Source organism: Molothrus aeneus, chromosome 7 (genome assembly GCF_037042795.1).
Source record: "Molothrus aeneus isolate 106 chromosome 7, BPBGC_Maene_1.0, whole genome shotgun sequence".
NCBI classification, from domain to species: Eukaryota; Metazoa; Chordata; class Aves; order Passeriformes; family Icteridae; genus Molothrus; species Molothrus aeneus.
The window spans coordinates 28,884,823-28,908,734 of record NC_089652.1 but is presented as its reverse complement, the minus strand read 5'-3'; the positions used below and the strand labels follow the sequence as shown (position 1 = coordinate 28,908,734).

The following is a 23,912-nucleotide window of genomic DNA, read 5'->3' as shown; positions in this document are numbered from 1 at the left end:
CTAATATTAGAGACTGTCAATTCTTCTTGCAATCCCATGTGAAACAGGGGAAAAGGATAGGAAAGGCATTTGAAAGCAGACTGATCTGGCTGGAGATGAACTGCTGCTATGATTTTTGGAGAGAGATGCAATTATTCTACAAAGCCCATGCTCTATTACAATTTCTATTCACTAACTTTAACCAAAAGGACCATTCATCAAAGATGTCCCTTGTAAATACAGCATCAAGCTTACAGCAGGTTCCTACTTTCTCATGTTTGCACAGTAGTGTGGGCATGTTTAAGAGGTGGAAGATTTCCCTAAAAACAGCTGCAGGACAAGGGAAAGCTGTTTTGGTGCTTTGCCTTGTTGGTGAAGTACCACAAAGAATCTTTCTAAAATATTACATCACTGGAAAATTCTCTAGAGACTAAGGTTTCTCTTTAAAGTTAGACATAAAATAAAGCCATGTGTACACAGTCAGGGAAACCAATCCTCCGCTGTTAATAGCAGAAAAATACACGGTGGCACACGTTGCTGACCAGACAACGTTTGCCAAGCCAAAAGCATGTCTGAATTACACTTTGCTGCCTTTTCTTAGGGGTAAAGGAGAGAGTCTAGAATTATTTCTCTTATATCTGCTTTTACTTTGCATTAAAGAATTTCTTTTTCTCTTTTTTTTTTCTTATCTTAATCTAAGTAGCCCAGGAGTCACACACCATAGAGTTACAATTATGTTTTGCTGCACGCAGTGCTGCAGGATCCACAGGGAACTCTGAAGCAGTGCCAGGATCCACAAGGAAGGCATAAAACACCACAGACTTGGTTAGGAACACCTTGTGGAAAATAAGAAGAAACCATTGATGAGATTTACAACTGTCTACCCAACTTGGATACCAACTCCCTTTGCAAACAGCAGGAACTGAGCATCCCAACCTCTGAGACAAATCTTGCCAGTCCCAAGCCATACTTTCCACACTATAAGAACATCAGCCTGCTCAATCCCACATGTTACTATGAACTGGTCATTGTTCTATTTCAATATGATCAAATTTTCTCATACCATAAACTAGCATGGGCTTTTATGAGCATGGGAACTGCCAAACCCTTGGTAGTGGTTTGCACATTGATTCTCTAATGGTTAATAACAAATGTGCCTCTTACATGATCTAGGGATACCTGCACACCTCCAGTCTCTGAGAAGGGCTGAGTTCAGACCACCTTCTTCTCTCTGTGGACACTAATTAGGTCTCTTTCCTTGATGCAGCTGTCTATTCTCATTAAATTTGTAGAAATGTAATATTCTTGAGCATTTTCTCTGACAGATTTGGTTTAACAGTGACTGACAGCATGATAGAACAGCTTTTTATTATTCATTTGGAGATATGGCTAAAATTATATTCCTGAAAACATATCCTCATTCGTACCCCAGCTGTGCACTGGGGAACCCAAACTTTGAAGCAGCCTCCCCAAAATCTCCATGCATCCAGTGAGGATAAGGATCAGCCTGTCTAGGCTGAGACAACTCCACTCCTGTGTCTCCCATTACTTGCTTCATATTGGCACACGGTAAAGGTCTCATCCATCCTCCATGGGAGTCTAGAAGAGCTTTCCACTGACATTGAGATACCTTGGACAATATGCCCATTACAAAGCAGACTGCAAAGCACAGCAGTTGTTTTCCTGCTTCTAATGACATCCATGAAGAGATGGCATAAGCTACTTCCAAATTGTAATAATTTCTAATAGTGAAAAGGATATAGCACATACTGGAGTTACTGATGAGGAACACAAGCACCCATAGTAGAATGAGACAAAAACTATTTTACAGTCTCTGCAAAAACTGTAGGAAAGAGATCACCTAAAAGAAAATTCAGGATTGGCTGAGCTGCTGCATATTCCACTGACGGCTGCTAACAGCTTCAGGAGGGAGCTGAGCACAGCCTGTGCCAGCTCTGCTGCCAGCAAGACGCTCCCACAAAACCTCTGTGTCTGCTAATTTTAGCTTCTCTGAATTACTGCTCACATTAGCACACGCCTGCCTTCTCCAAGGAATTCTGCTAGTCACTGCTGCCTGGACCTCTTGGAGCATTGTGGAGCCACAGGTCTGATGGTTAAAAGGCCCATGAGGAACATGCAAGAGCTAGCACACCAGCACTAGCGTGGCCAAGGCCAGGGACAGCAGCATGGGGAGGTGTGCTGCAGAGACTCACAAAACACTTCTCAGAGAGCCACTGAGGAAGAGGATGGAGAAAATGATGCTCTGCATAACATTTACAGCAGGCTGTGGTGCCCGCCAGCTCCCTCACCAGTGAATGGGTGCAGGATATATCCTAGTTTACAAGTTTCTGCCTTTTCTCCATCACCTCAGCTCCTTCTTCCAGGCAGCAGATGCCGGTACAACCAACATGCAAAAGCCATTTAGGAGGAGGAACAATGCTGATCTAATCCCCAGACTGAGGGCCTGGACAGAGCTCAAAAGCAGAGTGTGCAGCACAGCTCTACGTGAGACAACTCAGGGGATGGGATCAGGCCCCAGACCCTGCCAGCACCACTGAGTGGCACTAGGACATGGTAGACAACCAGCAGTGGTAGCATGCATGGTGACAGGGGTTGCTTTGCTGTTTGATCCAGATTTGGAGAAATCCAAGCAGAATCCTTCCCAGGCAGAATCCTCTGTTAGAAATGCAGTGAGGTACTATGCACAACATTGCTAACAGAAATACAGCAACACAGGGAGTGGCTGCACAGGATGGGCACCCATCTTGAGTGAGAGCGCCAGAATCAGCATCCCACAGCCCCTGCAGGGGAGCTGAGTAGGGCCTGAGGCTCCCCTGAGAATACAGCTGAGGTTTCTCAAGGCCTTAGCAAAGCTCAGATCCTTGGCAAAGGCCACCAAGCCTTGAGAGGATGCAAGTGATGCCATTGCATGGAATCACCATCCATATAGGAGGCAGCTGCCTCCAGGTCAGCCCTCCTGGGCCGCACAGGAAGCACTGCCAGAGGCACCTCTGACTTTGCTCAGAGGGTTTTAACAGCCCTCCAGGGGCTCTTCTCCCAGTAAGTAAGAGAGAAGCCAGGTTTGGTGGCACTGCAGAGCTGTGGCTGGGCAGCAGCACCTTTTGGCTATTTTCAGGACAGAGGACATGGGAAGATGGGGGCTGTGAGGAGGAATCCATCCTGCCATCCTTCTGGCTGCTCTGAGCTTGCAGCCTGAATGCACTGCCTGAGAGGGCAGGGCTGAACCAAAAAAGGCCAGACCAGTAAAACCAAAAGGCATTGGACCTGAACTGGGTAGACATGCTTACCTTACTGTCTGGGTGGAGCACAAAGTAAAACAGTGACCTTTTATTCCATTGGACATGTGCCCTCCACAAGCCCTAGCCCCTGACTCCACTGAAGAAGGTACAAGAGAGCTCCCACTTGGCTGGAAAACAGCCAAGGAAACAGCCAGTGCCAGCAAAGGCAAATTCTCTTCCAGACCTGTGCATTTCCCTTCTATGCTAAACTTGGCCTGTAGGGCTACCCTCTGCAATCCTCAGTCTTCAAATTATTAACTCATTGAATTTGTGTTGGAGATGTTAGATGAACCAGAAAGAACCCAACATGACTTTGAAATCTCAGCATGAGATTGGCAGTAATAGAAAATTAAACTCCTTCCCCTACACTGTAAAATAGAACAATTGCCTTGGAAATAATTCAGACATAATAAATGGGGGATTCGTTCATATTAACTGTTTTCAATTGCAGATTTATAGCCTAAAATTAAGCAGATGTTGAGTGTTGAATACAATGCTTAAGAACACAATGACAAGTTGAAATCCCAGTTTCTCTGCATGTGGCAATCAGTAACTTCAATTATTTATTGGAATACAATTAAAATATAATTAAATGGAGCAAGCTATACTTAAGAATAAAGAATTATTGTAGAACTTAGTGGGGAAAAAAACAGTAAGAGATTTTCAGGTCTTCCAAAACAGTACAAAATGTTTGGATACAAGATAAACAACTTAGAAAATACTTTGCAAATCTCTTTGGAAGTACTTTAAGGAATTTACTTTAAATAAGGAATTCACTCTTGTAAGAACGTCAACCTTTATTTATTTCAATTCTGAAACAAGATAATGAAATCTTCATAAGCTTATTTCAATATTAAGTTAATATCATTTCTTCTATTTCACAATAAACAGAGACTTCTGTTAGACCCATATCGATGATTACTGGTAACAGTGAGATGCAGAGCCCAGCTTACTCTGCCTTTTATTAGTCTTTAGAGGGAAAGGGCTACAGGAGCTGTACGATTCACAGTACATCAACTGCAAAGCTTTCTATCATGCTCTTTGTGCTGCTCATCACAAAACCAGTCTGAAAACACTTGCACTCTTATGGATCAGGACAGCAGAGCAGGGCTCAGCAGGTAACCAGGCTGGAAGCACTCAGAGAGCACTCTCAGCTCCTGCAGAGGGCAGAGAAAAAGAGGACATCTGCTTCAGGTCCAGAGCTGTGCAAGATGGGACCTTACGCCAGCCAGAAAAACAGCAACAGGCAATGAAAGCAGGAAATAATTCAGAAACAGATACCACAGCCCTCCCATTTTCCTTAGGTTTGGGCTGATTTAAAAACAAACATAGGAAATTGTGTATCTGTTTAAAAACCCCACATCTTTATACAAAACAGTATCACAAAAGCTGGAGTGACTTTTGTTTTGACTCCTCTGTGGCAAGACAGGAGTGACAAGACCTGGGTCTCTCCTGATACACCTAACAGGGTCTCCAAGATGGGGAGGATACAGAAACCTGTTCCAGTTCTTCAATCTGTGATTTTAATCACCTTCTTTTTGTCCCATTTTCCATGTACACTGAGACTAAATTGTTTACTTTAGCTCAGGCTTGCAGAGTGTATTTTAACAGATCACTCTACTTTCCTTCTCTAACATAAGCATCCCCAACACCTTCAGTCTTTTCTCATAACTCCTGCTCTCCAGGCTCTGACAGCTCCTGTCACTCTCTCTGCACTTCTAGGAAGCCCACATTTTCTAGCAGCTTCTGGTAAATGGGAGTTTCCAAGATTGCAGCTGTAGACACTTGCTGCAGAGTTTCAACATCAATTATAGCCACTGTCCACTCACCCAGGAATAAAATGCCTCAACAGGTTATTAACACAGCTGGAAGGAGATGAGAGATCCTCTTCTGAAGTGCTGATTTCCAACAAGCAGTGAACGTGTAACTTTGCCCTGAGGTGGTCAGTAAGAGGACACAGGAAGCAACACACAGCAGTGAGCTCTGAAGCCTTTCAGTAGGACAAAGTAAGAGCACCAATATTTCAACAGAAGTCCCCCAGTTCCTAACAGAGTGATAAAAACATAACACACAAATACCACATATGGTAGAGGCTGGATTTGAGCTGGCTACAGAGCGGCAAAACACTCTCAAATTCACCAGCACTCATGTCAGTTATTTACTTCTAATGAACTCCTTTCTCCAAAACACCTTACCATTATTTGTTAAATTATATCTGAAGAAAATATTACATCTCCATTAGGCTCATTAGCTTCACTGCATTTTTTACTGCTGTATTTTGAAACAAGTGTATGGTGGAATAATTATCTTATCGATGGCACCAGATATTTAGTTACTAAAATTGGTATGACGTCCCTGGTGTTATTTTTTAAATAGATGGCTATTTTTATAGATCTACAATAGCCTCCAGGAAAAAAAAAGTCCTCAAAAGCTCCTTCTGTGCTAAGATCACATAACAGAAATCAGAGCTCTAGGGTTTAATTCCCATCAATCAACAAAATGAGTTTCACACTACTCCCGGCCAGAGGAGCTAATATACACAGAGTACCACAGGTCACCAGAGAAGGGCTTAAAATAAATCCAAGAGTGGGTGAGTATTGCCACATTCTGCCATCCCCTGTATTATTCTTCTAATTTTACAAAGCCCCCGTCATTAAACTAATTATTAGGAGCACTTCAGTTGTTTTGCTGCTCCTAGCACCTCTCATCCAGCTTGGGCAGCTCTGAGGAGCTGCTCAAACACACAGGGCTGGCCCTTGGAAACACTTTGCTGCTGTTATGCCCTGGATGTCCCCCAGAACAAGGAAACATTTGAGCAGCTTTTTGAACAGAGCACAAATAAAAAGTAGATGTCTTTAAAAACACAGGCCCCTGAGGCATCTCAGGTTTCCCCTCTGCAGAGAGCACAGAAGATTGCTTATCTTGGCTCCAGAACAGATTGATGTGCTCAGCCGGAAGGTTCACTATAGCTGACAGAGAACATTTCCTTCATCGTATTGCTTCGCCATGCGAGGAGATAACTCAGCCTAATAATACTCTGTCTCCTTTTTATCCTCCTATAGCCTACGCATAACTTAATTCCTAATTCCAAAGGCTCGCAGAGGAGATTGGCCTGGTGCTAGTTTCATTTACACACACATAAATCAAAGCTCAGTTTACTGGAATAGATGGCACTGCACTGGCATTAAAATATAAAATCTTCAGCAAGGCCAGAAAATCCTCCCTCAGCTCCCCTGATCATAAACACCATTTTATCCTAGATTCAGTCACGCCCTCCAAATTTCTAAACATTGCATCCATTTAAATTTGCATGTAAATAGAAGCTATCCTGAGTCACAAGAAATACAGCTTCGCCTACCCAGAAAGCATTAGTGCAAATGTAAACCAAGCAGAAAATGGCAGAGTGGTGGCAACTTGGCATCCGTGGAATTATCTTTACATGTAATGAATAGTGTCTTCGTTCCTCAGTAACTAATTACAGTGGAACTGCTTAGAGAAAAGGACCTTGTGATGTGCCTGAAAGAGCCAACATAGGACACCGAACCAGGGCCGCATTAGTTCGCAATGTCAGATACCCACTCACAACCACCTCCTCCTCCTCCTCAAAACTGCAGGATCAGGCTTTTGAACCTTCCAGGAGCCTTAAATTACCCCAGGCAGTGTGGACTGAAAGGTTACCATTTCGGGATAGGAACAAGCTGTGTTCCTAGATCTTCACCCCCAGGCAGTAATCCTCAACCACACAGGAAACCCCACTGCCTGCAGGCACCTGCCTGACTGTAGCTCCCAGCTGCATGAAAGCCCTCACTATTCTGCTCCAACTCAAGCACACATAGCTGCTTTCAGAAAGCCCACATTATTATTCTGGTTTTGAAGAAGGAACTGCAGTAAGCTGAATCAGAAATTTTGAAAACTGCTAGCAAGACCCTGGTTTCACTTACCCTAATCTATCATCACATTTCATCACCAATCTCATACCTGCTCCAAGCTCCCAGCACTGCGCCACCTCTGCCCCCTCCATTAAGATATAAAACAAGGGTTAAGTGACAGATAGTATCAATGTGGAGAGCAATCTGTCTCACTCAGAAACCAATGCACCAGGAATAAAGAAAGAATTACCATCCTGGTGTCAATATGATAAATTACAGTCTCTTTTTCCTAAAGAATTTCTACTTTTTCAGCTAGCACAGAAAACTCTTCGCCTTTTAGCACTCAACATTCAAGTAGTTTCTTCTGACATCCTGTTCAGAGTTTCTGCTAATGAAATTGTTTATTTTGGTGGATGGCTGATGTAGTTAATAGCTACAGCACTCATCTTGGAATAAACATGAACTGAGAGCCAGTGATAGGAATTCCAACTGTTCCTTCCATATATTTGTTTCCAAAACATAAATAAGTTTGAAAGCTCTGCTGCTTGCCCTTGTTAAAGTGAACAAAATGTTTAGGGAAAATGAGTTTTCAGTGTTTCCTTACACCACACAGGTTATACAATCCCACGTGCCAAACCCATGAAGTTTGTGGTCACGTTTCCCTCCTAGAGCAGCAAGTTCACAGCTGTTGCACCAGACAAAACAGGACTAGGAAGAACTGGGAGAAATAACCTCCTGATCTGCCATACCCTCTCCATAACATTTATATCAATGCCAGAGGCTTGTCTGTACAGCAACAAAAGGATTTAAGAAAAAAAATTGTATGTCTTATACTGCTAATGGGAATCCATTTGAAAACTTTTCCTCATATCTAGCCTAATCTTTACTGCTTTGGTGTTACACATTTGTTTGTCTTTGCCCTACAAGCCCTCTCTTTTGCAGCATCACAACATGCTTGCATGTGCTTTTCACTCTCTAGACTGAGCAACCTCTACCCTTTTAATCCTTCCTTGACAGGCCACATTTTCAAGACCTCTGATCACTCTTGCTTTCTGTTCCACACCTCTTGATGTGCAATCATCCCAAGAAGGAGACTGTGCTCCAGTTAATACATCCAGAGGTCCAATCTGCAAGGACCCTTGGGAAGCCAGTGAAATTGCTCCAGGCATAGCCAGTCCCTCACTGCTGGGCACATTTTCATGACAAGAGATTGCACAGAGGAAAGGATGTTCTCTGGTGTAACTAGAGAGACACCCACCAAAGGCTTCACACACCAGGACAGAACAAGGCTTTGTAGTGACCACCAGGAGGAGAATGGTTTTTAGTGTTTCAAGGGACACAGGCAGCCAGGTCTTGTATTGGTTCCTTCACGTAGCTCTGACCCCAGGTTCTGCATCATCACAGAAAAATCACTGCTGCACTGATAGAGTGAGGCAACTAAAAGCAGCATCAAAGACTGAGCTAATTGAGTCAGTTGTGTGACAGTGGGGAACACAAAGGATGCATCTTTCTATCACTGCCACCTCCATGAGGGAAGAGCAATTAACAGAAAAGGTTGACGCGTTAGAAGGTCATTTTTGCTCTGCAATTGCTTGGAACCCAGAGCAATGTCATATCTCCATACTTGCAACCATGCAAAAAATGTTAAGATGTAGGGCACCAATTTCATTACTACAGCAGCTGAGGGGGAAATGCTAAGCTCTGGGACACACACTCCCAGGGAGTGACCTACTGCTCCCCTAGCCCCACAGCATGTCTGTAATCTCTCACACAACATGGTTGGAAATGGAGCTGGCTAGAAGATGAAATGAGAGGAGGTGGGGAGAAAAGCAAACAGACTCACTTATTAGTAAAACCTTGATGAACAGAAGTTCAAGAGAGCAAAAAGTGCATTACCAGAGGACTTATGATGTCCAGGAAACAAGCACTGGCAGATCTGGTGCACATGGCTGCATTTGCTACTCACTCTGCATCCAAATGATTAAGCCTCCTTAGCCCTCTTCCATACCAAACACAACCTTTGTCCTCTGCACATTGCATGTTTAAGGAACAGAGTGCATTTCCAAGACCCTTACCTCCTGACCTTCAGATGCAGCCAACCCCTCTGCCCTTCATGTCTTAACTTCACACTCTTTGCCAAAACATGAACATTGTTAATAGCTCATGTCCCAGGGGTTTAAAAAAGAAGGAGCTGCTGGGTGGCACAGGATTTCCTGCAACCTTGTTCCTGCAACCCTGAGCATTCCTTCTCAGTCCCTCACCTGCCCTGGGGTAACACTCACCTCAACAGCTGAGGGTTTTGGGCAAGGATATTTGACAAGCTTAAAAATAGGAAAAGCAAGCTGGATGAGGGCATATGTAGGCTCATGCTCTGAGGCTGGATCAGAAATACCTTCCTGGGCAGTGAGCCCTATAAATGATCTCCCAAGGCTTGAAAAAATAAATATGCTCTGGCAACACACCTTTCCTCCAGTATCCCTGGGAAAAGGATGGGGACTTGCTTGTTGGAAGAGAGTCACAGAGACTAATGCAGGGAAAGGTGGTGGTTTACATTCAGAACAATTTGACATGCCTTTCTTTGAAAGCTCCCTCTTTGGTCCACCCATGTTCCCTCCCCAGCCTGGAGAAATCTCCAGAAAGTACTGGAGCAGGAAGATCTGCCTTCTTGTACAGGCATTCTCTCCTCCCCAGCAGCTACAGCCCCCCACCCCAGCTCTCCCAAACCTCCCACAAGGTATTAAAAAGCAACAACAGACAGCAGGCTCTCTCCAGCTTGCTATATTTAACTGCAGACCTCTAAGCATTCCTGCCTTTGCACTCCTTTAAAAGAGTTGCACAGAACCATGGAGAATGAGAGCTGCTCCTTGAGGCTGTGAGGAGCCTGAAGCCCAGGTTTGCTCCCACTGCCTCCATGCTGGGGCTCCTGCATTGCCTCATGTGCCACAAAAACCACCGGAGCGCACACAGGAGGAGGAAGGGAACACTTTTGTTCCTCGGCCCCAAGAGCTCAAGGTACTAAATGTTAATACTTGGAAATCAGCAACTGCCAAGAACAAGTTCCCCACCCACCCATCCACCCTAAGCTTTGAAGTGTTTTCTTTCTAGCTTTACCTTGGCACGCTGGCCAAATAAGTCACAAGTTTACGAAGGTCTTCCTGCCTTATTCTGTCATGATTGCTGCGGGCTGGGAAGGTCAAGACCGGACCACCTCGTTTATCACGGCCACCTGTGGAAAATAAAGGATTGTTAGAAAATCAGACAGGAAGCACACATCAAAAAAAACTATGTGCACTGAATTGATAAATATAAATTACAGCACATTTAAGAGTCTGCACACCCGTTGTAGATTTCAGACTTGCCTAATTGAGGAAGACAAGCTTGCATTTACAAGGAAAATTGCTACTAGCACTTCTTTCACCTAATCCCATCAAATCTAATATATCTGCCACTCCAAGCAGGAGATGCTAGTGAAATCCTACTGTGGGGATAGTTTTAAACTGGTCAGCACCAAGAAAGTGAAAGCATTTTTCACTGTTGCTGAGTCTGTTGCACTGTTCATTCCAAGATAGTGTACTACATCCTGCCAGTTCGAAGCGATGTATCCCAGTAATGTTTATGCAGCACAATGTTCTAATCTATCAGGTACTTCATTTGAATTAAAATTTTGATTAGAAGTTCATGTCTTCTAAGCTTTTCATTTATACACTGTTGCTGGCAATCAGAATATTTGTTGGGGGGGGGCGGGGGGGGGGGGCATGTGCATTCCTGTCTTAAAAAAATCACTTATTTTAAACTGTCAGTGTCTGGCCCTTTTTATTTTACAACAATTATTTAAAGGATTAGCCTTAAAAGAATAACTCTACCCTGAACTGTACAACCACAAACACAGGGGCAAATATAATCTATTCTGCAGCACCTTATTTTACCTTATTTTATTCTCTCCTGTAAACAAAGTTTAAGAGTGAAACTGAAATCTAATACCTCATTCAATGTTTAGTTCTTTCTTTACATATTATCTCAGGATTTCTTCCAGGAATTGTGTTGTTAGATACATGTTTGCACTGTTATCTAGGGAAAAGTTACAGCTAAACTACAGCTCATAAAGCTAGTACAGAACTGCAAGGACCTCACAAACAAGCTGCAAAAATGCACATGAGTTTGCATTTCTCAATGGAAAGTATAATCCCTTTAACAGAAATATCACTTCTGAGAAAGGAAACTCATGTGCTTTCTGAGCTAATTTACTTGGCCAACAAGAAGAAAAAGCTACACAAGGACATGAACATCTCTGGCACTGATCCACACTGTGATCTCTCATTAAGAACTCGGGACACCTGCAGTCTGTGCTACTGGCACATTCTTGTTACTATATATACTTTTACTTAAAATATAGATAATTTTTAATTGCTAAGATCTGTCTAAAGAGTTTTCTACAGCACTGCTGCCTGTACAAGACAGAGTCTCTTACACAAAGTTCATCTAGACAAACAGAGATGCCACTGGCACCCATGGTTTTCAGTGGATGCAATGCACCTGAAGGGTTACATTGTGCAAGTCTCCATTGGAGCCAGGTTGTGTCTGATTTGTCCAGAGATACAAATGGAGAGGCAAACAACAGATGTCATCTTTATTTTGAGCCCTCATGCAGACAGGGGTACATATGGAGTACAAAAACTGTCCTGCCTAATCTCCACCAAAATCTCTGTCCTTTCTATTTGCCTTTGGCTTTACACCATGAGAATGAGGAATGTCCACTGGAATTCAGTGTCACCTTGGCAGGTCCATGCCTCTGCCACATAGCATGAAAGTGGGGACATAATGTAAAAAAGATTCTATTTACAAGGAAATAAACTCTTCGAAATGTTTGGACCTTTTTATGAAAAAAAGCTTCCTCATTTTAAGTACATTTTCCCTTTGTTGAGATTGTTTCACACACTACATCAATGCCAAACCATTATATCATGCATGATATATGTCCAGGAGAAAAGCAAGCCAGCCTATAGAATGGCAAGCAATACAAGCAACTAAAGCTGGAGGGAAATACTTTTTCAACACAAGAGGCTTTTCAAGGTTTTGAAACATTTCCCATCATATCTAGATGTAACCAAGGTTTTCAAAAGCTTCCAGATATTTGCTGAAGCAGAGACCTCAACTTGAACTGTGTCCCAGAACACGCTACCCACTACTCATTCAGGCTCCCTCTCCTTCATTCACAATCATTTAAATATTTGTACAATGTGGAAAAGCACTAAGATTTGAGATCAGAAGACATCCAAGCCTACATTTATAATCCTCTCTGAGGATATGAAACACCTGGAAAGGGCCATGAGCTTCCCACAGCCCAGCAGCACTAATCACTCAGATGCTGCTCATTCACCTTGGCTTCGTAAACCAAAAATTGTGTTTCTGGTCAGGGACTCCTTTAACACCTACCATTCCACCAAAGTGAGCTCTACAAAATAAATAAATAGAAACCTGTGCAAATTCTGGTAGGCTGAAAACATTAAGTCAGAAAATTCTTGATCCTTGCAGTAACAGCAACCCAATGATTTCAGCTACAGAAAAAAAACCAGGATCTAGAACTTTCCTGTCCTGTCTTTGCTTCAGGATAAAAACTATCTCTCAACAGTTCATCTAAACTGTCCTCAGGGGAGCAGGATAAATAAGGCTCAGGCACAGGGTCAGAAGTTACCAGGACAGGCCAGAGAAAATGGGTTCATTCTCGTTGGAGGAGGAAGGTTACATGCTGACCCAGTTGGACGTTTCTGGATGATGGAAGGATAAATAAGCACCCAGACTGATTCCTTCTAGTCTTACAGCACACAGAAACAAGGAGACTTGGGTAAAATATCAAGACATGCTAAGTTTAGAAACAAATGTTTCTCATTTGTGATAAAAGTGCAGCTCTAGGCTTTGAGCAATAGAGTGAAGTTATTACAAATACATCATACATATTAGAATTCTTCAATTGCTTCCTTCAAGTCCATGCAATCCTAGTTACTGAGAAATCACTAATTTTTATGAATGCCTACATAATTTACAATATTACCATGAGCCTGTATAAAGAAACATCAGATTTCTTCTAAAACAAACCATTAAACACTAATTAAACACTGTATGTTTAATTCACCATTAGACTTGCAGAGTTCAGTAACTGTGGTTTACTCTCTTAAATACTGATAATATGCAGAGGTTTTATTACATTTTGTAACTCAAAATCTCTGCTTTTCTAGGAATACTGAAGGGGATATTGCCACCATCGAACATGCCTACATAAGGACACTCATCTCCTCTAATGGAGCTTGCTAAGAAGTAGCAACACACAATAAAAGAGAAGAAAACCTTCTGGCATTGCCTCTGCAGAGAGTCTGTCTATACCATTCCTTTTCTTTATTATTATCTTTTTACTGAAGGGAATATTAAAGTACTAAGAGGGGAAGAAGTTCAGCCCAGATACCGCAGTGAGTCACTTGAAGAACCAGGAGAAGAAATGAGGTTTTCTGACTTGATCCACTGTGTAGGAGCTTCACAGTGCTTGAGATTCTGCTTGTTACTAATCCACTCAGGGAGCCAAATCCTGCCCCAAGTCAGCCATGATCTCCACACCAATTGTACATGCACAGTCTTCAGAGAGCTACTCAGCACATTGTTTAAAAATACAATAAAAACTAGAAGGAAGCCAGGAGTCTCAATTGCTCTAATCAATAAGTCCCATCTCCTGCCTCCCCCTGGACTTGAAGAACAGTGATGAAATAATCAAACATGTCATTAGGCTTGCTAATTACAGTTATTAAATGCTAAAACAAACAGCTGATAATTTCTTACTGTTTTTCAAGTTGGGTTTTCATGAGCTTTGCTCTGATTTAGAGAGGCAAACAGATGGTCTGGTTATTAGTGCTCTGGAAAAAAAGAGTTAGAAAAACACATGCTCTTCAGGGCACAGAGTACACTGAGAACAAATATTTAGCCATATATGCCTTGCATTTCTCCTACAAAATCCTTTGTTGATGGCCTTTCCTGTCAGTGGCTTCTTTGCCAGTTCTTCCCATTTCCCGTTCTTCTATCCAATAAGAACCCATGGCTAAATTCAGAGTTTATTCCCAGAAGTAAGATCACATAATTCTCGCTCCACAAATCATCCAGGGGACATTGCAGTGATGGCACAAGGCATTGTGATGCATACCACATTAAAAGAAAACCTTAAAGAAAGCTCAGAAAACCTGCATGCAGGCAGGCAGCACAGTCAGTGGCCTTCTGATGACCACTTTGCCAGTCAAGCCTGCAACCAAGAGGAAAGAGATTCCAGTGACAGGATCCCTGTTCTGGCAGCTGCCTGAACACCTCTTAGTGGTGGCCCCAAATATTTCTGCCTATAGTGGCCCCTACTGCCCACAGGTAAGCCAAGAAATTGGCCATCCCAAAGTGTTAGTGATGTGAACTCTGCGTATAGGCTTTACCAACCTCAAAAAATCTCTGTGTCCTGAGCCACAGCCATCTCTGTTAATACACAATAAACTGAAATTCCAGCTATGTGTAGTCCTGTCAAGGACAGGAAATTATTAGTTTCCGTTAATGCAGACTTGTATGCAGCAGATAATGATTTTATCAAGCTCTGTTTTCAAGCTGCATCTCTCCAGTTCTATCAGCCTTTCCACCACAATCCTTACTGCCTGCAGAGATCCACATTTAAGGGTTTCAAACCCTCTGCTTCCTTTCACAGTCTCTTCATAAGCATGAATTCACAAGGATTAGCCAGAGACACAAGCAAATGTCCACACATGTAAAGGTTCCCAAGAACCTTGTCTAACATCCTGCAGCACAGCAGCAACGGAAACAGGAGCAGCACACGGTGTCTCTGGCCCCTGTTCAGATGTCTACTGCAGTTCAAGTGAATGCACCACTTCATCTGACCCTGCAGATCATAAGCTGATCAATCTCGATGCTGTAGACTCTGCTGAGACCATAAGTGAGTTTCCAGAGGAGCTGAAATAATCCTCATCAGGTATTTCAGTCCAAAATATGGTGAAAAAATGAATTATAATGAAGAGAGCCAGGAGACAGACGGAGCTCAGTTGATGTCAGGCACTTCAATACAGTGATAAACAATACACTCTGGATTTCTAAATCTAATTGACAGACTTCCTAGGAAAGGAAGGTATCAAGGAATTGGTATCCAGAGTCTTAAAATAACATTCCTTTCTCTGTCATAGCTGAGCTCTACGAGTCTGCCTGCTACTGGACTTACTGTGAGCAGACTTCTGTACTAAAACTCCTGCAACTTCAAGACAGACTAATTTGTTGCAAGGGTCATACACAGGATTAGCTGTGTGCCCACCCTCCAGTTCAGTTGGTTTCAATCAGGTGATTCTAGTACAAGTGATGGAAATTTAAGCTCCCACAACAAGGCAATTAACACAGCTGTAGTGCAATCACCAAGGCCTGATCATCCACAGTGCTGCTCTTTGCAGCATCCATGTCTCAGAGTCAATTCCCCAAATCAAATTCTAATGGCAAACTTTCATGACATTACATTTAGGGTTAATGACTCCAAAAACAAGGCTAACTGTTCTCACCAGAAGATCTCCTGGCAGAGCAAGTCAAACACTCTAGATGGGATGCCCAGAGCAGCCACTGAGTGATCCCTTGTCCTATCAAGTAGATTTGTCCTGCAACCACCTAAAGCCACTGCATGGATTTGAAGAGACAACCTGTTGTGTCTTGTAATTCAATTTCACTGCTTTATGCAAGGATTTTGGGGTACTTATTTAATTTTAAATGTATACTGGCCAATAAGCCACAGCACATGGCAATGCCAGTCACTGCTGATAGCGGTACAGACAGACACTCCAAACCCACACCCCAGGGCACAGGGCTGGAAACTGTACAGAACAAGGAGAAAGAAAGAGAGGACAGATTCACCCTGATAACACACTCTTTCTCTTCCTCATTTGAGACAAGAGTGGAGAAATAGTCAAGGAATGCCATGTTTTTCTAATAGCAGATTTCTCTTTTTTGAACTCCATTGGTTTCAAACTACACCAGGGAATGGCATAAAAAGGAAGATATTTTTCTGTAACAAAATATAGAAGAACTGTTGATGTTTCATTTGAAATTTCCATTCCAGAGGAAAAGGAGAATGGAAACTTTTCTTTTAAATCAAAACTTTGCGTAAATACAAAATGTTTACATCACTGAAAAATTAGATATTTTGGTTAATTTTATTCCCAAACCAATACAAATTCCAGTATCCACAAACCAGCATTTGTGACCTCCTGAAACCAGGATGTGAACTCTTTCAGCTCCCAGAGACACTTCAACACATTTCAACCCTTTTTCTGAAGGCTGAAGAAAAGAAAAAACTGAAGAAAAAGAAAAAACATGTACCTCAACATGTAGTATCTCTGGCACTAAGTGACCTGTGGTGTCCTTGGGAAGGCCAGTGTCCTCTTCTCTGAGCTTTCCTCTTTCATTAATACTGCTGGCCTCAATTTGGTGGAATCTAATTGTAAAAGCTGTCCTTTCTTTAGATCTATTTACAGTGAAATTCCTTCTCTGAAAGACCTTTCAGGAAATCTCTGCTTTTCCTTAAGGCTCTCAGTCATGTTCAGAGGTTGCTGTTACCTGATAACGAGACTCCACCCGAGATGTGGGGCTGGGGACAGTGGGCTACCAAAGGATGGAGATGGCTGAGCTGTTAGTGCATCCACTTCTCCCTGCTCTGTGCCCTTTTGGTGCCCAAAGCACACAGGAAACCCTCCTGCTTTGCAGACACAAGCTGGGAGCTCTGCTTGTCACAGCTGCAGCAGCTCACCAGCTTATTACACCCTTCTGCTGCTGATTCCTCTGTGCTCAACCACGCTCCCAGAAACCTGGCCGGCCTCCTCCTTTGTACTCCTGCTTCGGCAGATGAGCAGACAGTACCTGGGTGACAGCAGGAGCCCACGCGCCGCCGCTCTGCCGAGCCCTCCAGGGAGCGGAAACACCGGGAAGGATCCTGAGAAACTCTTCTGGGTGGGATGTAGGGAAATGCTTTCAGCAAGACCCATGACATCAGTCAACTACCAAGCTTTTTATAGCCTAAGTGCATGAAAATTTCCATGCATGGGAAGGTAACATGGTAAAAAATTCCCTTCTCTTTCCCAAAAGTTCATACACTTTGTTCCATAATGCCTTGATCAATAGAAAATCTACTATAAATATAATCAAGCAGCTGAACAACGCCCCAATTTACACCACCCTTCTAAAACAGAGTCTGTTTCCCAAGAAAGACTATAAGCCCAGTTTCCAAAATATTTCCCCACCTCTCACTGAAAAAAGCACCTAAAATAATCTACAACCTGTTTTATTTCTTCTCCTCAGTATTCATCTCCCTCTTAGAATACAAAAATCAGTCTCTGGCTTGTAACTCACTCCCTAATGGCTCCCAAAACCATTCCATTGCTGGAAGCAACACACTGAACCACCCAGGGAAAGCCAAGAGTTTTTGAGTTTAGACAACAAGCAGGTGGCCAAAGCCTCCCCCCTGCCAGCCCCCTGCTTAATCTGCTTCCAGGAGGTCAGCAATGGAAGCAATCAGCCATGGCTGGGATGCACCTCACCCACAACTGCTCAGTCCATCGCTCTGCATAGGAGCTATGGAATGGGATTTTCAGGTATTCTTTAGACACACATGTGAACTTTGTTCAGGTTCAGTCTAGCTCATAGATGAGATCACTGGAAGAAACCAAGAACCAGTTCCAGGAAAAAGTCTTGATATTATCCACCACCCCTCAACTTTCCTGCGGCACAGGGATGCAGATGCAGAGCCCTGCACCTGCTGCTGGCTCAGCTGAGAGGAAGTGCCAGGCACAGAGCCCCAGACAGCACTTAGGCTGGATGAATCCATGCCCAGACAGATCTGTATGTCAACTCTGAAATTAAGAGCACTTGTGAGAGCCTGAGTGCTCCTCTGAGATGACACGGCTGTGCAGGCAGGTCCTGTTGTGCCTGCCTTGCCTGCCTGTCCAGGGCAGGAGCATCCACCACACTGGAACACAAAGCAAAGCATAGCCCTTGCCTGAAGGGTCTTGTGTGTTTTCTGCAAGTTTCCTGTTGAATCACAGACAAACAAGCTGGTGAGCCACAGCTGATGAGAAAAGCAATAAACTCTGTAACTGACATGTTCAGCTGAGAGTTTTTGTGTGTGCTGATAAATTCTGCTGGTGTAAGGAGAATCCCCTTGACAACTTTACTGTACTGTTATCATTAAAATTAACTGTAGTATTAAACTATGAAGAAGATTCAATAAAACTCTCCTGTTCTTCAAGGAAGCATGATTAAAACACAGTGTGCTCCCAGACTCTGTGCTAACTACAGAACTCTTTTTTTTTTTTGTTGTTGTTGATCTTGGAAAAATCCAGGTATTTGATTTTTCTTTTTTGTCAAAATTTTTCTTCTGTGCTCAAAGAATACTCTAGGAAATTATTCCATTTTAATTAAAAAGAACCTAACCATCAGCTGAAATGTTAAAATAATTTCCTTAATCTGCTTTATTACAACAGTCCAGGGGAACATTGGGCAGTACTTACACTGTGGGCTGGAAGGGGATGCTGGGGCTATTGCAGTGAACACCAGCAATTCAAAGTGTTCTGCAGTAAAGGGAATTGCTGCCCATAGTCATTGCATTTGGAGACCATGAAGAGGAGGTGTAAATCCTAGGACCTCTAGCTGTGTCAGGAACAGCACATTTTGAGCAGATCTAAGTCTGGAGGCTGGTGAGTCTATATGGAGCAAGCTGTACCCTGCCTGCAGCGGATCATGGTGTGAAAGCCTGGGGGATTGTGCTGGCACTGCTTATTTAACACCCCCCTCCGCAAGGCAGCCTTGGCACAGGACAGTGTCTAACGAGCTGATGATTTGATGTGAGACCCTCTGGCTCAGAGCTGAGCACAGGCACCATCAGTGGAAGGGGCTACATAAACAATCCAGACAGGTTGTCATTAATAAATATTCCATGAATTACCAAGTGATCCTGCAAGCATTTCCATGCAAAGCAACAGCAGGAGCCAAGAACTAAATTGCAGTACAGTCCCTGCATAAATTCCTCCCCTCCACTTCCCCAGAGCGCCCAGTTCAGCTTTTGTGTCTCAAACAAGTGTGCAGGTATGCTGTGTTTTTATGACTATGCTCCCTTCTTTGGGGCAGTGAAAGCTAGCCATGTAAAGCAATTCAGGATATTCAGAATGAGATGCAGTGCAAGATAAAGTGCTCCTGCATGTGAGTACTGTTGGCATAGTCTTGGGTTTTCACAAAAGACTTTTGGTGTTTCAGAAGCTTCCTTCAAACTCCTGGATTTTTATGTAATTGATGAAAGTTTAGTCAGCATTTATAGATCCTCAAATTGTTTCCCCAAGTCACAGCTGGACTTGTGATCTGCAGGCTATTTATTAACTGTTAAAATATGGGAAGACATCTCACAGCAGGTATCAGTAGAGGGGAAAGCTTTTCTTGCCTGGATGACACATCCATGTCACAGCACATTGATGAACCCCATCCTTATGGGACTGGGGGCTCAACTCCTGCTGAGAGAGCCATGGAGGAAGAGTCCAGGCTCCAAACAGCCTTGCTGCAACCTCCTCCCTTCTGCAGTCAGCATTACTGTGGAGACAAAGGAAACTAAAAAGCAGACTACAAACAAGAGGAGCTGGCTATTCTTGATAGAGGTTTTCTCATTGCAAGCATGGTTTGTAATCATCAGAAACGCCGCCACTGGAAATACCCTGGGTTTATGCTGCCAATTTGAGTGACTTCATGCAAGATTCTGATTGCTTCAGACTTTCTCTTCCCCCTCTCACTGACAAGTTGTAATTCACACCAGAAGCAATATCATCCAAGCTATTCTCAAAGCCTCTTCCATATTGTCTAGTCCTCATCCACCCCCAGATCCTTGAGATTTGTCTTCTGAATGAAGGCTGTAAATCTTTGCACAGAATGATAGGAGAAGTTTGAGCATCTGAGTTATTATGTAAATGCAGCATCAATGGTACTTTTAACTGCAAGATGATTGGGACTGTAAATGGAACACCAGTGATTTATAGGCCTGAGTGCTTCCTACATACAGGAATTGAATGGTATTCACTGACCTTGAACCAAAGGCAGGATCCCTGAATTGTCCTTCATGCTGAGACAACCCACATCTGGGCTGGAGCTAAGCAGCTGCCTTGCATCCTACCTGTGCTGCTCATTTACCCTTGCCTCAGAATATGAAGAAAATGAACGTGGACCAGTTTCCCATGCTCTGAGTATTACTGGATAGCCCTGGTCCACATATAGCCCCTTTCTTGGCAGAAGAGCTAATTTAGGTACTACTAAGTTTAAACATGTAACCAGTCCCTCGAGATTCTGCAGCATCATAAGGACCAGGATGTGGCAGACAGTGGTCACAATGGGCTGGAGGGATCAAGGAAAGATGTGCTCACCTGACACAAAGGCCACTTTCTCCTTCAGTATTGGAAGGACATCAGCAGCTTTTAAACCATCATTTCGAAAAGAACCTGCAAAACAGAAAAACAGGAAAGTCACATTAAAAGAGAGCATGTTCTTGCTCCCAGCTTCAGGGACACACCATGTTTCTCAAAATCAGACTGCAGAAAGGCTATAAATTACATAAAAACACAAAGAGACCCAAATGACTACTGAACAAACAACATTAACATCAATAGAGATATGTTTGTTTAAAAAATTAAATACAGAGAATCTGCTCATTGCTCTATCCCTCAGAAGTTCTGAAAGGTTAATAAATTTTCTGTCACAGCATACATTGCAGTTAAGACAGCCACGATACACAGAGTATCATCACACAACTTCAAAAGGCTTCAACCCCTACAGAGTCATACCAAACAACTTCAAGCATAGGCCCTTCTTGTTCTTTAGCCCAACCTTTTACACCCCTCATGTTGATGCATTGCACCTGTGTGCCCTCTGTTCCCTTTGGTGGTTGGTCAGTGCCCCTGAGCACTCCATGGCTCATTGCTGTCAATGCTGCCCACCTGCTTCTCAAAGCTGTACCCACTGGGGATGAGGCTTGGCCACAGTCTCACTCCCAATGACCACAAACTGTGCACCTACAATTTCCCATCAAGTAACCAGATTAATCCCTGCTGCCTTTTTCACAATACTATCACTTGGGAGATCCCCATCTTGCACAGCAAGCCAGGAGCCTTCTTATTTCACTGTTCTGAACAAAGCCAGGCAAAATTGCAGGGAACATTATAGCATATACACATCCATTTAGCATCAGCCTTTGAGACGGATTTGCACAGGGGCTGGCCTAAAGAGAGCTTTTCCCCTTTGCCCCTTTCTGCTGTGCACAGCACAGCTGGGATGCAGCGGCTCGAGGTGGGACCACACTCAGAGGGAGGACTCGCTCCTTACGAGTGGTTTGAAACCCCAGCACATTCTCAGAGAATTCATGCTGTTTGATTACACATGAAGCATATCTGCACAGGCCATTTGCTTTCCCTGAAGTGCCTAATTACTTCATGTATCCTAAATATTCACCCAAGAAATCATAGTCTTTTACTCTCTTGGGAACAGAACTGCCCACAGTTTCAGGCTCCAGCAGCATCACTCTGCTCTGCAAAAGACCAGCGGTAAGGGATCATCCCAGAGCAAGCCAGACACTGCCATTCCCAGAAAAGGTGGGTTTGAAGGACACCTCTGCAGTTCCCCTGAAAAATAACTCATCCATCACTGGGTAGTGAATAATAGCCATCATGACAAGTGATCTTCCATATGGCCTTAGATTTGTTCCAGCTCACCAAAGAATATAACACATTTGAAACCCTGTATTTTCACTTTCTGCCTTTCACAGGCAGGCAGTAACTACCATTCTTCTGAGATGGTGCCAGGGTAAGAAAGTCTTCTCACTAAGCAGTTTTCTAGAATCAGGGTAACATTGCTGGAGCCATCACACCCTCCTTGCTGAACACAGCAGATGGTACCTGACCAGTTGGGTGTGAAAGTGGGACTGGGGATAAAAGCTCCCCCTTTACATTGTCATCTTTTGCTGCCAACATGCAGCCTGCAAAGGCAAAGTGGTTCAATCCATGGAGACATTTGGAACAGACAGGAAGAAGACCAAAACATCCATTTTCAGCTAATCTACAAGTGTTAAGTATTATTATGGTTGAGTTACTGGTTTTTGCCAGTCACAGTCAGATTGTGCAACAAGGCTGTCTTGTACATGTAAATATGTCCCTCCCTGGTGACCAAAGGCTACAGCTACCTCTCTGTGTCCCCACTTGCTCTCAGGTGTCACCTCTGTGACACTCAGCCCCAGGAGATGTGAAAGCTCACCAGCTAAGCCTTAAGCTAGTGAAAACTAGCACTCAAAGGAGTGAGGTAATTCAATGCAAGGCCAAGACCAACGTAACTGAAATTTGAACAGGCACTGCAGCAGAGTCCCAGAGGATGCCTAAAGTGTGCATTGTGTCAATAAAGTGTTTTGGGACCTGGGAAATGAGTCCTGATTACTGAATTCTTTCTGTGTTCAAGTAAACAGGACTTTGTGCACTCTGTGTTAAATATATGAGACTTGGCTATTAACTTATCCTCTTAACAAGAATAACCCCGCAGATCCCAGGCTATGGCTAGTTCTCACATCAAAGGTAGGAAGTGCTCAGCCACAGGCATCATTTGGAATTTAAGAAGCTTTGTATATAAGCATCTCATCCAACCATGAAGCAAATCGGAACAGCCAATGTGTGAGACACAGCACAAGGGTTTGAAGACACTCAAGTGGAATACGGGGCCAAATTTATCCAGCTGCAAGATCTGCAGTGTCAGTGCAAGTTGAGTTTTCCCCAGTATTCGTTAAATTTGTCAGGAAAATGGCAAAGTCAATTCTTAGGCACCCAACTGTGCAGCAGATAGCCTACAACTGAGATCTTTGTGAACATTGCTAAAAAAAGCCAGTGGGCGTATGTAAAGCACACCATAAGGACTTCTTAGCAAGAACCCACTATGCTGAGGGCTGAAGACCAGTTTCAGACACTCTCCTGCAAGGAAGGACTGCATTTCACAGAGGAAACACATGGAGACCAGGAGAAAAAGGTATGACTTTAAAAGATGGTCATCTCCTGAGCTGTAGCAGGGCAGGCTGCAGGCAAGGGGCTCTCTGGTAACAGCCCTGATGTCCTGACTGGACACAGGAGAGGCAAGGAAAGGTTTGAGTGGGGACAGTGCTGCAGCAGGTACCTTCCCCTTTCTCAGTATTGCCCAGGACAGGTCAGACACACTCCAAAGTGAATGATGAATGAATTGAAAAACTGTGAGCCTGTCCTACAACCAGGAATAAACAATAAGTCCCAAGAGTTGCAAAACTTCCCTCGGGATGAAGAAGGAAGCTCTGAAAGGCAGATCAATGCCTAAAGCAATGCATAGTCCTTAACCAAGTGGCACCTCATGACCCACAGATGCAGCCATGGCCAGTGCTTCAGAGGTTGCTCCAGTTCCTGACAAAATTCCTGCATTGGAGGCTACCTCTCAGAGCATGCAGTCAGGTTTCCAGCAAGAGCTGGGGCAAGGTATGCATAAATGGGAAAACCAATGGCTCTAATAAAGACTCCAAAAGCAACAGCCAATCTGTCTCCAGGAGGGGCCAGCACAGCAATGATGCATTCCCCAGTTCATAAGTTATTATAAGCATATCCCTAATGATGCTCATTTTCATCCTCTTCCCCAGCTGTTTCTAATACATTTGTTTTGTTTGTTTGCGTGCTGGATC

At 43.5% G+C, this 23,912-nt stretch overlaps 1 protein-coding gene across 3 annotated transcripts in view; it reads right to left on the bottom strand.

The window, feature by feature from the left end:
• The window catches only part of KALRN (kalirin RhoGEF kinase), a 464,957-nt gene that overhangs the window by 291,470 nt on the left and 149,575 nt on the right, over positions 1 to 23,912 (bottom strand). For all 3 annotated transcript variants that reach the window (XM_066553090.1, XM_066553091.1, XM_066553092.1), the window contains exons 2-3: positions 20,605 to 20,679; positions 10,259 to 10,373 (exon numbers count right to left, since the gene is read on the bottom strand). In XM_066553090.1, the coding sequence (XP_066409187.1) occupies positions 10,259 to 10,373; positions 20,605 to 20,679 (190 nt within the window). The remainder of the gene's footprint in view (positions 1 to 10,258; positions 10,374 to 20,604; positions 20,680 to 23,912) is intronic.